At 43.6% G+C, this 13,213-nt stretch overlaps 1 protein-coding gene across 3 annotated transcripts in view; it reads left to right on the top strand.

Moving 5' to 3' along the window:
• Window positions 1–8,061: 8,061 nt before the first annotated feature.
• The window catches only part of waca (WW domain containing adaptor with coiled-coil a), a 39,832-nt gene continuing 34,680 nt past the window's right edge, over window positions 8,062–13,213 (top strand). For all 3 annotated transcript variants that reach the window (XM_084443018.1, XM_084443017.1, XM_084443019.1), the window contains exons 1-4: window positions 8,062–8,264; window positions 8,461–8,491; window positions 9,415–9,607; window positions 12,809–12,903. In XM_084443018.1, coding sequence (XP_084299144.1) covers window positions 8,224–8,264; window positions 8,461–8,491; window positions 9,415–9,607; window positions 12,809–12,903 — 360 coding nt within the window. In that variant the 5' untranslated portion in view covers window positions 8,062–8,223. The remainder of the gene's footprint in view (window positions 8,265–8,460; window positions 8,492–9,414; window positions 9,608–12,808; window positions 12,904–13,213) is intronic.

Below are 13,213 nucleotides of genomic sequence, written 5' to 3'. Positions count from 1 at the left end.
CATAAAAGAAAGAAGACTGGTATTTACCTGCATTGAAACCATCCTTCCAGAAAGCAGCTACAATCTTCCAATCCAGTCTGCGCCACGCGCGTTTGTTGTAATTTCCCCCCCCATCTTTACAGCAAGTGAGTGGGGGATTGTGGGAAGTGTGGTTCTTAAAACGCAGTGCTGATTTTATCGTGACCAGAGGGGCTGCCAAAGTGCCGAGTTATCTCATGTAGCTTTAAACAAAGGTTGACAACTTTAGGTCAAAACTCTGCCTCCCCTCATCCCGTTTCTCTGAAGTCACATAGGGACGAATTGAGGCTATAATCTTCCACATGAGTTTTAATTTCATTTTCATCTAATCCATTGATCATTGTGTTTTTCTAAGGCAAACCAGCCTATGGAATGCTACACTGTCATCCTGACTGCGTACCTTCATTACACTAGTGGGCATGATGCGTCCTTCTGAAGGCAAGGAAGTGATTTTCCTTGACAAAATCAGTGTGCTGTGCCTTGAGTAATATGTGTTATGAAAATGAAACCATCTAGTTACACTACCTTTGACATAAACCCCCTAGTGATGTAACAGTGTTATTCATGTTCTATACCACATTGCCATAATAAATGATGAGAAAGTACTACAACTCTGAATCTATATTTGTGTAACTTATTATTGATTAGCAGGCTCAGGTAGAGAAACCTTTTCCTGGGAGAAAACTCTGTGCCTTTGTCGGGTGTTAGAGCTAGCTAGTGTTTGTAGAACCCAAAAGCAGGACTGAAGGAGGCAGTTGAAAGGTAAACCCAAAGAGGGAGTGTTTACTGGAAAGTCCAAAGGGGTGTGGAGTGTTTGGCGGATGAAGGGCTTGAGGTGGTGGTTGGCGTGGGCGAGCACTGGGCAAGGGAGGGCGGCAGGCAGTGAGGCAATGATCCTGGGGCACAGGAGAACATGGTTAGAACAGGCACTGGGATAAAATAATCTGACACGCCAGATAGTTTGATTCGCCTAAGTTAGTGGACTAGCACCAAGTTAGCTAGCTACAGTAGCTAGCTACAATTTGATTACAATTAGATCCTGTCATATCAAATAGCCTGAACATAAAGTAGCCATGTCACATCTTTATGATGGGCTGCTTCACCTAACCATCTGGGAACTATCCATTGGAAACTGTTTGGAAAAGGGCAGGCACTTTCAAAAATACTTGGCAGATGACTGGATGAACTCACACTAACTTCAACAGCTCCTCACTGTCGTCACACCTAAGCCCACTCAGCATAGCTGTTTGTATTTCCTCTTAGAACACTGATTGGCTAGATCGTTTTCCGATCTGGCACAAACTGATCTCTATTGAGAGTATCCAAGCTGATTTGCGAGACAAATAGAATGTGAGCTGGCGAGATCAAGATGGTCTCACAAGGCTATGGATCGCAATCACAAGGAGGAACACTGGTAGATGGCAACACTACTATGGGCTACAGTCATTAGTTAACCACTGGGGTAGGGCAGTGATCTGGCGGTGAGTCACAGTGAGAACCCGGTTCTTAATGGCAGCTGATGAGGTAGAGACAGGCTCTGATGGCAACAGGATACAGCAGGTTTGCAGTAGGAGACAGGAGCCAGGGGAGAGAGGGAGAAAGGGGAACACACCCACACCACAGACACACACATATATACACACGCACGCGCGCGCACACACACACGCACACACACGGGACAGACACAAAGAGCAAGGGAGAGTCACAAGTGTCGTCCAGAAGTCCACATCTGGCATGATCCAAACCCACAACAGAATGTTTCTGCGTCCACACTATAAAGTCACAAAAGTCACACAAAGATGTGCGTTTGTGCTTGACTGTAGTACTTGTGTAGTCCGCTTCAAGTTTAATTTCCCATCAGTTAGCTGGAGACAAAAGTTGCTGTCATCTGCACAGGCCTAAAGCACTTGTTAGTGTTCAATGTGCTGCATATGTGACAGACTTCATTTCCCTTTGTGTTAGGGCTGGGACGACGCGTCGCGACTACGTCAATACGTCGACTTGCGTAATGTGCGTCGCAAATAAACAACATGGCTGCGACCAGTGGAAACATGGAGGTCCCCGGAGTAGAGCCGGCAGCTAAAAAACCTCGCCCACGATCGTCCAAAGTGTGGGAGTACTTCAGACAAAAACCGAACAATGTGGTGCTCTGTAAACTGTGCAAAATTGAAATGGCTTATCACAGCAGTACATCTGCAATGAACGAGCACTTGAAGCGAAAGCATCCCGGAGCTCTTTGTGAAGACAGCCGCAAGATAGCACCGTAAGTCACCGTTGTATTTCTGTTCACTTTTCCGGCCGTGTATGAGTGAAAAATGGATAGCTACTAGCTAATGTTACACAAGCAATGTAGCTCACCACAGTTTGTATGTCTTCTGGTGTTAGTAACGTTAGCTATGTAGCTGGCTAGCTACGGTAGCCTATTGTCATTGTGGTGCTCGCACCTAAATGGCTACGTTAGCATCAATTTAGCAAATCATAACATAGCAGCGAGAGTAACGTTAGCTAGCCATGTAGCTACTAGCTAGCTATGTGTTGTGGTGATGGACAGACTTCTAAATGCCATGTTGGCATTCAAGTTGGCTAAACATAGCAGTGAGGTGGAAATTAAGGGGCCTACACATGATAAGAAATGTGTGCTTTGCGCGAGGTAGGGCGCAGAGCGTTTTGTTTACAAGCAAATGTTGCTAGGCAACAGGGAAGCTACCGGAGCTTTTGAAGAACGGTGTGCTAAAATCTCCGAAAACAGAGGTTATTTGGATAAACTGACCACATATTGGGAATCTACATGGTTACTTTCTCGCCTGAGAAAACATTAAAACTAGTCTTATTTTTAAATATGCCACTATTAGCATTAGCTATTTAATTAACTAATGTGCTTAATATTTTCAGGAGGCAAAGCAGTGTGGAGGACTTTTTCCACAAAAAGAACAACTCCATGCACACCCCAGATGGATGCTCAGCTTTCTAACTGCATCTTACAGATGATCGTCAAGGACATGAGACCTGTTGCTATTGTGGAGGGTCAAGGCTTCCGTGAGATGATCAACACATTTCACCCAGGGTATACACTTCCCTCCAGGCACCACTTCACAAATTTGATGGAGAAGAAAGAAAGAAAGAGATGTGGACATGCTCACATTCCTCCACAGTAATGCCTAAGGTGGAGGGGGGAGAAGGGAGAGAGGGGGGGAGAGAGCGAAGGGGGGAGGGCGAGAGAGAGGAGGGGGAGAGAGGGGAGCGCACCAGAGGGGGAGGGGGAGAGAGGAGCGCAGGAGAGAAGGGGGAGGGGGAGAGAGGAGCGCAGGAGAGAAGGGGGAGGGGGAGAGAGGAGCGCAGGAGAGAGGAGGAGGCAGGAGGAGAGAGAAGGGGAGAGGGGAGGAGACGAGGGAGAGGGGGAGAGAGGAGCGTGGGAGAGAGGTGCGCGGGGGAGGGGGAGAGAGAGGGGGAGAGAGGAGTGAGGGGGAGGGGGAGAGAGGAGCGCAGGAGAGAGTAGAGGAGGCAGGAGGAGAGAGAGAAGGCGAGGGGGGGAGAGAGAGGAGCGTGGGAGAGGGAGAGCACAGAGAGGGGGAGAATGTTATATTGTTACTGAGATCGTTATTGTTACTGAGAGGTATAGTTACTGTATTCCGGTTAGAATTGCACTCGAATTGCACTAATTAGAGGATTTTATGTTGGTATTTATTTTGGTATTCCTCCTGAAAATGACTTGAACTTGCCTACTGCATTACTTGCACTTTTCCTTTTATTTGAAGTTAACTTTTATATTTCATAATATTATATTTTATGTTGGACTGTAAGACAGAGAGGATTTTTTTTGTTGTGGAATATTGCTCTGCAGTGCAGAAGCATAATTTATATATTTGTACAAGAATAATTGAATAAAATACTGAAATGTTAATAAGAGAAGTTTTTGACATTTATTTGGGGAAAATTAAGTGATATATTAATCGAACAGTAAAAAAATAATCGTTAGAATAACCGTTAAATTAGTCGTTAGATTAATCGACTAATCGAAAAAATAATCGCTAGATTAATCGTTAGAAAAATAGTCGTTAGGGACAGCCCTACTTTGTGTTGTGTTTTCTGTCACACTCATTCCTTTAACCCATGTTAAGGGAATGTCCAGGGAGGGACTAGAACCTACGACGTTGCGATCTGAAGTCAGATGTGCTAACAACTATGCCAAGAGATATATCTCGCTCAGCAGGGTCGTTAGCACAGCCTTTACAGGTGATGGGCCAGAAAAAGACCTGAATAGATCCTACCCCAAGTAAGCCAGTATCAATTTGCATGTTTAGTCTTTACAACCAAATCAACTGTGTCTTTTCTATAATAATGACCACAAAGACCTTTTTTAAGCAATGAATGACCTAGCATTATGGATAAAACTATTTGACATTTTAATGTGAATCTGACACAATGCACAGCTAAAACATGAGACCTGCCTCTGGAAAAAGGTACGGTAAGTAGCCTTACCAATGGTTCTTGATTCAAACGGCCCACAGGGCAGGAGCTAATCTCCTGATTCCTTAGCGTGAGGCAGCTTGAAGTATAAGTACACCCCCTGGACATGATGCTAGTATGTCGCATGGACTTACCCCTGATCCAACTCTTGATGCTGAGTGCCAAACAGGGAGGCATTGGGTATCATTTTTTATAGTCTTTGATCGGCCGGGGATCTAACCCCTAAACTCAATATCAGGGCGGACACTCTAACCACAAGGCCACTGAGCGGGTGCCTCTGGAATAAAAGGACATTAATAATGAGTTGGACCTTGCCACTGTGGAAGTCACTGTTGAAGTCTGGTTAAACTGCTCCCTATCTGCAATGTCCACCAGCACATGATGGACTGCAGTCTTGTTGACTGATTCTTATTCTCAATGGAGTGTAAAAAGTTGGCAATTCTGTATGATATCAGGCTGGCACTATCTTGGCAGAATGCTAGGAACATTTGTCAGGCCACTTTCACTTCTCTTTGCCACTGATGATAGACTGCAGAGAAATTTGAGAATTGGGCTACAAAGAAAACATGCCTAGACAAGATATTGGTTTCAAATTAAGTAAAAAATAAATAAACAAAATGTTAAACCTGAATGTGGTTATCTGCTGCCACGATGAAGTCCGCAGCGTCTGGTTGGACGACATTTGCCTCCTCTCGGCAACAGCATGTTGCGGCAAATCGTGCTCGGTAGTCCTGGAAAGCCCTGTAGAGGTCGTGGTGTCCCTTCGTCAGGCTGGCATCGCCTCCTCGGTCCAGTAGTAGGCGAACCTTAAATTAAATGTGTTGCCCCCAACCCAGGAGGACTACTGAGGTGATTAGAAAAACGATGACATAGGCTATATGGTTTAGGCTACTGGACTTTTTGGGGAGCTGTAGGCCTAATTGCTCCGTTTGGCCAGTTATTTCCATCGACAAGGAAGGGAGAATGAAATGGTAGGCTATAGCCTACTACTAAACCAGGGGTCTCAAATTGGCTTGGGGCCACTGCTGGTATCGTCAACTCATAGGAGGGCCACTTCAATGTCAACTTCAACTACTAGCCTACTAACTATAAGAAAGTGCAATATTTCGGAACATGTCATTTTTAATTTCCATAACTAGACTCACAACTCAGTCACTAAATGTTGCAAGCCTATTCCATAACTAACATTTTCATCATACAAATTCAAACCGGTTTCCATTCATTTTAATATATTTTAACATTTAGTGCTGCAAATCTTTTTTCCTTACTTTTATTTTATTTTATCTTGAATAGCCTACATTTTTACTTTATTCTGTTTTAGCTGCATCACATAAGCCAAGTCATAAGCCTGCCCTGGATCTGTACTTGCATTTATTAATGTTTATGTTTGTTTCCATTTCTTACCAGACACTTGAATACAGTAGCTTAGGCTACTAATATATTATCTTGAAAGACTGAGACGTTAGCCCTCTCGGCCGTGTGGCTCGTTTTTTCCTCTCGTCTCCCTATGACACTGTTCTCCATGTTTAGTAATAGCTCTTATTATATTCCTTTAGAACGGCGACTTGTTCTTGCATACCAGACAGGTAGCATTTCAATTGAACTCCACAAAAATACTGCTTCTTTGCATTCCTTGAAACTGCCTGTGTTCCTAACGTTAGTTAACCATGAAAACAGCCTCTCGGGGACTAGCTGCATTCCGTTCATAGTTCATAGTCGCGTGCGGATTGATTGCACCTGTGACTGTGCAGCATTCACCTCGCGCGCTGCGCACAATAACAGAATTGCGCCCCACGTTTGAGCGACTTGAATTTCGCATTGTAGGCCTACCTGCAAAAATTATTTTGCGGGCCGGATTACATTATATTTTTGACATCATGTAGCGGGCCGGATGGTGGTGTGGCGGGCCGCGAGTTTGAGACCCTAGAAACGGAGACGGCAACAAGTTGCCTACAGGTAGCCAAATCCTCTGTCTCGACGCCCCCACTCCCTGATAGGCAGGTCAAGCCAACAGAAAATCACCGCATCAGTATTCAATTAGTAGCCTAGCCTATGACCAGCAATATAGGCTAAAGTACAACTTTAGAAGGAAGCAGAAAAGCTCGCCTGAGTGAAACTGGATGAAGTGTTCAGGTCATAGCAAAAAAAAAACAGAACAGCTAAAAATGTAGCCCTACTTTCCATGAAAAAAATAAAGTGAAAAGGATGGCGAGGCTAAAATGTTCCGGCCAGCCAGCCAGCGGTGTTGGCAACTTTGCTCGGCAACCGGATGAGGGCTGCCGAGTTTAGCCGATTTTAACACCACAGTGTCCCGTATGTAGCTGTGGGAGGGGGCGGGTGGTTGCAATTAGGGTTGCCAAAACTAACGAACCCCCTTTATGTGCAAGTCAACAGCTCAGTTGTAATCAGTTGTCAAATAAAACTACTACTAACAATAATAATCATTACTGGACCTTGGAGGATCGTTAATTCGCCACATGGCAACTACACACAACACACGCGAGTGAGAGGCGACACACAACACACAAACATGCATTTACAGTGATCATCGGTGGAATTTATCCTCTGCATTTCTCCCATCCAGGCTGTGGGCAAATCCAAGTGCTCAATCCAAGTCCTGGTCACGGACAGGACTGGAGAGCATCTGTTCTTATGCATGTTTTTCATATTGGGGCTCTGTGTGGACAGAACCCGACCCAAGTGAGCACAGGGAGCACATGCAAACTCCACACAGAAAGGCCCATGAGATAGTCCATGTGGGAATTGAACCCAGTTGCCTCTGTAGGGCGATGCACCAAGCTATCCAAATGTGAGAATGTGACTATTTTGGCCCTAGAGTAGGAGTTCTTTGATGGAAAAGGCTGAATCTGGAGCAGCTCAGAACAATAGAGACAGCAGTTGCATGTACCGTTCATATAGGAGAGGCTTGTTTAGAGCTCTAAGTGCTGGGTGGAGTTTGGTTTTAAGACAGTATAGTGCAAAACCCTCACTGTTGTATTTAGCACTGCCCTGTCTTGTCCTTGCACCTTGTTTATTTATTGCTATGCACCAATAGTCCAAAGCAAATTCCAGGTAGGTTTGTGAAAACCCTACCTGGCCAAAATAAATCTGATTCTGATCACTTATCTCTTTACCTAGAGGTATGACACTAATTGAGAAAAAACATATATGACCATATGCCAATGACACTGCAAATACAACTCACTCACTTTGGCCTTTCCTTGAAATGGTAAATTCAGCCCTGATACAGACAGTAATGGAGAGAGTGAGGATAGCTCTCGGGGGCGCAGCTACATCCAAATGTTGCAGGTTTGGAAATGGTCTATCCATCATATATCTGAGCCTCAAACTAGAAATCTAACAGCCCCAAGACAAATATTATTTTAAACCCGTCCTTGAGAGTGAGGATGTTAAACCCTTGTAGGGGTCCTTGCCGGGGGTCTCTAAACCATTGATTGAACATCTGATCTCTTGACGGCGGAAGTTGCTGAATGAACCTGGCAACCTTGGTTGCAGCCAGTGTGCGCTGTGCTTCTCCGTAGATAGGGGCATCATAGCTCGCTGCTGTGTGCGAGTGGGAGATGGACTGAGGGCGCTCTACCGATTTAGCGAAGCAGAGAACCGACTCACGTATTCTGAACTATTGAGATAATAGACGGTTTCAGATTGCTGAATCAACAAAATAGCATACAACAGTCCATCTTTCACATCCACTCCACACACACTAACACGGCATTGATGGTAATGTATGCAAGGAAACAACCGAGACTCAGCGATGGGTAAACAGCTCTAACGTTACTTATTCAGATTTTCCTTCTTTCCTTGTAGCGCTTTGACAATCCGCCATTTTTATTGAAACCAAAATAAGTGGAAACTTATAGAAGCCAATTCAGCTGTTGTAGAATTCAGCTACAAACTGTTTTTATACGGATAAAGCGGAAATATATTTTAACAACCTTTTCTTTGTGTTTGTAGGTGCGACCGAAGGGATTCTCAGCCCTACCAGGTACTTCATAGCTCGCTAGCTGGCTAGCAACAAATCAGATTAAAATGGATACTCTAGCGCAGGCTTCTAGAAAGCACAACAGGCCTTGGTGCGAAAAATAAATGTAAAAGTAGGTAATATCTTTCGGCGTTTGAGCAAAGAACAGTGAAGTACGATTGGCAATACATAAATTATATTCCTTAGATGATGTGTACACATTTTAACGTCGAGTTTATACATTTTGCACACGTTCAGTAGCGAGTTTTATGAGAGCTCCGAGCAAGGCCTGATCTGTCATAGCACTAACGTTAGCTAGCGCTAGCTAGCTACGACATAGACGAGCAAAGATCAAGAACACTAGCACTAGATATACAATTATCCAATTTATATAGTGTCAAATATGTGATGTGTTTGCGATTAGGTTACAACGGTTAATAATCATAATTTTATTCTGTCCATTAACATAATCAATAGAGAAAATACGTTGAAATGGCGCAACACGATTCATTTGATACACGTTCGATAATCGATGTGATCTGGATAGCTATGAGCTAGTAGCGAGCTAATCTACTAATCTAGTGCTAGAGTAGTTTGGGATTAGGTCGTTTAGCTGGCTAACTAATAAATATACATTTGGTGCAGTTATGCAGTGCAACGTTAATAAAGCTTGTGTCGTAGTACCCAGTAGCTCTACTATAAAGCATAACAAGTCACGACTTGACTAACTATCTATATTCGCTGAAATATTATATATGAGTACAATAGAGCATCACATTCTTTGGTCCGGGTCCATTGTATTCTTGTGTTACCAGATACTTACTTTCTGTCGCAAGGTCGCCTGAAAACGACCACTTTTTAATGTCAAAGATGTGCTCCACGCACTGACTTACTGATGGATTTTCCATCATATAAACTAGCTGTTGACGTGCATGATTTGTTTTCAGACTCTCAAGTACTCATCGAAGAGTCACCCCGCCGGGGATCACCGTCATGAGAAGATGCGAGAGTCTGCAGACGCCACTCCTCCCTGCAAGATGCTCAGGCGATCAGACAGCCCAGATACCAAACACATGGACAGCACGGGGCACGCCAGGGCCAAGGCTGTCCACACACACCGGGCCAGGGAGAGGGATGGAGGTGAGAAGCACCTGATGGATGAAATGAGCGTGAATCAGATTTAAATAGTTTTCAATGTCTGACTGAAATAGCCTACTAAAGCAGTTCGATTTCTTTTCTTCAAGTTCTCCTCTACTGTAAATCATACTTTTGATCTAAAGGAAGCAATGAACTTTTGTGATCAATTGAATTAGTGCTGTAGACTTAAGTATTGTATCTGGGAATAGATCGTTGCTAATTCTGTGTTTTATATAAAGTATGAAGTCGCATGCATATTTTGAAAGGACTATTTTATATCAGAGACATTAAATCTGGGATTGCTCAACCTTCCTCTAACATTGATGCCAGAACACACAGTAAGTGCATGTACATCTGCAATAAAGTTTCTCACAGATTAAGATCAGTCTATAAATTAGAGGGCTAGTATAGCACCTGCCCTAATCTGTATCTGGTGAACCCAGACTTGTATGATAACCATAACCAAGAGTAAGTGTGTACTGTATGTTGTGTTTGGGTAAATCCAATAGCTGTTTACAGCCGTTTACACCCCTTATGCTGGGCTCACACTACAGGATTTTTGGGCTGATTTATCCCCGTCTCACCCCTCCCGACAATCGGAGGAGAAATCTGGTCTGGGACCTTGGTCGGTACCGAGGTTTTGTCCCAGATTATCTTGTAATATGAGGGGATTACAGATCCAATCTTATACCTCCCGATCGGCTTGCAGACCCATTAGGGCTTGTTTGATAATATCAAACATGTTTGATATTTAGATTATTACGTCACTACAAACAAGGCAGTGGTTTGTTGCTCCCTCAGGCAATATAATATTCTGTAGTGTGTGATGAGCCATTATTTTCAAATCTTGTGTGTGCATGTTTGAGATTCCCGAGAAGAACATCTGTTAAGATTATCCTAATACCGATTATCGAAATCGGTTGGGATTTTAAAAGTCCTGTATTGTGAGCCTGACATTAGTCTCCATTCCTTGCACAGCGACCCCAGACGAAGCCAGTAGTATGTCGTTCTTTTAAACTTTCACTCAAGGGACCTCAGAACTCTTATATGGTGTCACTATCTTCAGTGGGTGCAATGAATACCTAATTGAAGACCTTTTGAGTGCAACATTACTTTAAAGGCCCCAATTGTATACATGGATGTTAGCTAATGCTGAAAAGATCGATGAATCACATTTAACTTAGTCTTGAGCAGAATACTGATCAGATGGCAGTGAAATGGAACACAACTACTTTGATAGGTGGCTTCAATCACCTGTATGTGAGTTGTATCTCAATAGCCTGTTAATAGTCCTCTCCTTGGCCTCCCTACTCAGAATCAATGAACAATTTCATAACAGATTAGATAGGCTGTTTTCGGTAGACTTCTATTTGGGAGTGAACAGCTACAGATTGGGGGGGGGGTCGTGTAGAGCAAATGTTTAATTGTTTCCCCAAGAGAAACATGTTGGCCTTAGTTGAGCTTGGTTCACCTACTCTGTCCAAGTAGATGTACAATCACGTGTGGGCTGTACCATAGTGTTAATGGTGCTTTAGTCCCAGGCTACCATTAACTGATAACAGCTTTATTTTACATTACAATCATTTAGCAGATGCTTTTATCCAAAGCAACTTTAAATAATTGCATTTAACGTCGGTAGTCAGTGTACTACTTGCCAGAACTTGCATCTCCCCTTTAAACATTTGACTAAGAGCATGATCTAGTGCTGAAACCAAAGTGCAAGAGTAGCAAAATATAACTACAGTAGATGCTTAAGAGGGAGGATCCTAGTAGTACTTCTTGAAGAGGTGAGTTTTTAGCCTGCTGTGAAAGATGGGCAGCGACTCTGCTGTCCTGACGTCAGTGGGCAGTTCATTCCACCACTGCGGGGCCAGGACAGGAAAGAGCAGTCACCATAGAGGCCTTGGAGTGACGGGGCAACCACTCGCCCTGAGGTAGTAGAGCGTAGTAGTCGGGCGGGGTTGTAGGGCTTGACCATGGCCTGGAGGTAGGAGGGAGCTGTTCCTTTCATTACCCTGTAGGCTAGTGCCAGAGCTTTAAACTGGATGTGAGCTGCTACAAGGAGCCAGTGTAGAGAATGGCGAAGATAGGCTGTGTAGGAGAACTTGGGGTCGTTTAGCAACAGCTTTCTGGACAAGCTCTCCTGCTAAGAGTTTCTGAAGTGTTGGAACTATTTTCTAACAACCCTAGCTATAGACAAGAATTGGTTTTGTCAATTTTGCTGCCTGATCATTATTATATGGTGTTCCCTTGTTTCAAAAGCTACTGAAAGACAGTAAGACCACATTTCTTTTGGGCGCCGACCTTGCTTCTAGCTTAAGATGTGCTATAGAGATCAGGTTTCAATTAAGTCTTCAAATTTCCTCTTAGATTAGTGATGTACAGTGTCTGGAAAGGGGAAAATGATGTGACAGCGCACTGACAGCGCACTGTCTTGATAAAGTGTTCCTGGTCTTCTACTCTTATGTAAACTTAAGATGGGTTCACATACAACGGCTAAGACTGCATTATAGGTGGTTTTAGAACTGCCTTCTCGGTTCTAAAGCTGCAACTCGTTGACAAAAAAGATTTGACGTGAGGAATCTTCAGAACATTTTAGAGCCTAGTCTCGGCTGTTGTATGTTGAACCCAGATTAAAGGTTCTGTAGGTAAACGTTGCTGACATCAGTCAGTGGAATAGCAGAATATTATACTCTTGACGGATCTATGCTAAATAACTTAACCAAAATATAACAGTTTACTAAAAGAGTAAATTACTGTTTAGTAAAAGATTAGACCTTGACAGTTTATGCATTCATAATGACTCATGCATTCATAAACAATACAAACCAACATGCCTACCTTTGGTACAAAATAATGTCAAGAGTGTCCAAATACTTTTGGTACCCTCAAAAGGTGCCGTCAGTTCCTAACAGCGCACTGTATATGGATGGATCTCCAATTACAGTTGACAGTCTGTACTTTTATCAAATCGCATCCAAAGTGATGGTGCACAGAGCAAAAACAACACTTGGGGTTAATGGTAGCCTCCTGACGTGGGTGCTTTGAGATCTGTATTTCATGTTGTCCTGGGACGCTTTTTTCTGGACGGGTTGTGTGTCGGAGGGATTGTTTTTGCAGGTCCTATTTCATGCTGTCTCTAGCCTAATACGTGTCCTTGTTTTTCGTCTCTTTGTTTTGTCTCTTTTTTTGTCTGTTTTTTAGGGACCAGTTATTCTCCACAAGAAAACTCAAACAACCACAGTACCCACCATAGCTCAAACTCACACTCTAACCCCAGCAGCAAGTCTTCAGACACTGTGAGTACGCTCCGCTCTCCTGCTCACTGGTTGGGATGGCGTCCGAATCAACGGTTGACTGAAACGTTATGTTATGAAGTTATGTTTCTTTGTGCACTATTTGGCTGACTGAAGTAGGGCCCTCTGGGGTGCTTTCTGTTCCATTTTAGCACAACCCCTTCCCTAGAGTGAGAGTCCTCGTGACAATTTCTTGATCATCTCGGTTGAATTGGTTTGGTGACATACTGAAGTGTTTGCAGTACACTATTACAGCACACACACAGTTATAGGACCGCACAAAATTAGAACAGAGGTGTTTGTGGTATGGATC

Source organism: Borostomias antarcticus (genome assembly GCF_949987555.1).
Source record: "Borostomias antarcticus genome assembly, chromosome: 9".
NCBI classification, from domain to species: Eukaryota; Metazoa; Chordata; class Actinopteri; order Stomiiformes; family Stomiidae; genus Borostomias; species Borostomias antarcticus.
The sequence above is the reverse complement of the archived record's forward strand: the minus strand, read 5'-3'. Positions and strand labels throughout refer to the sequence as shown.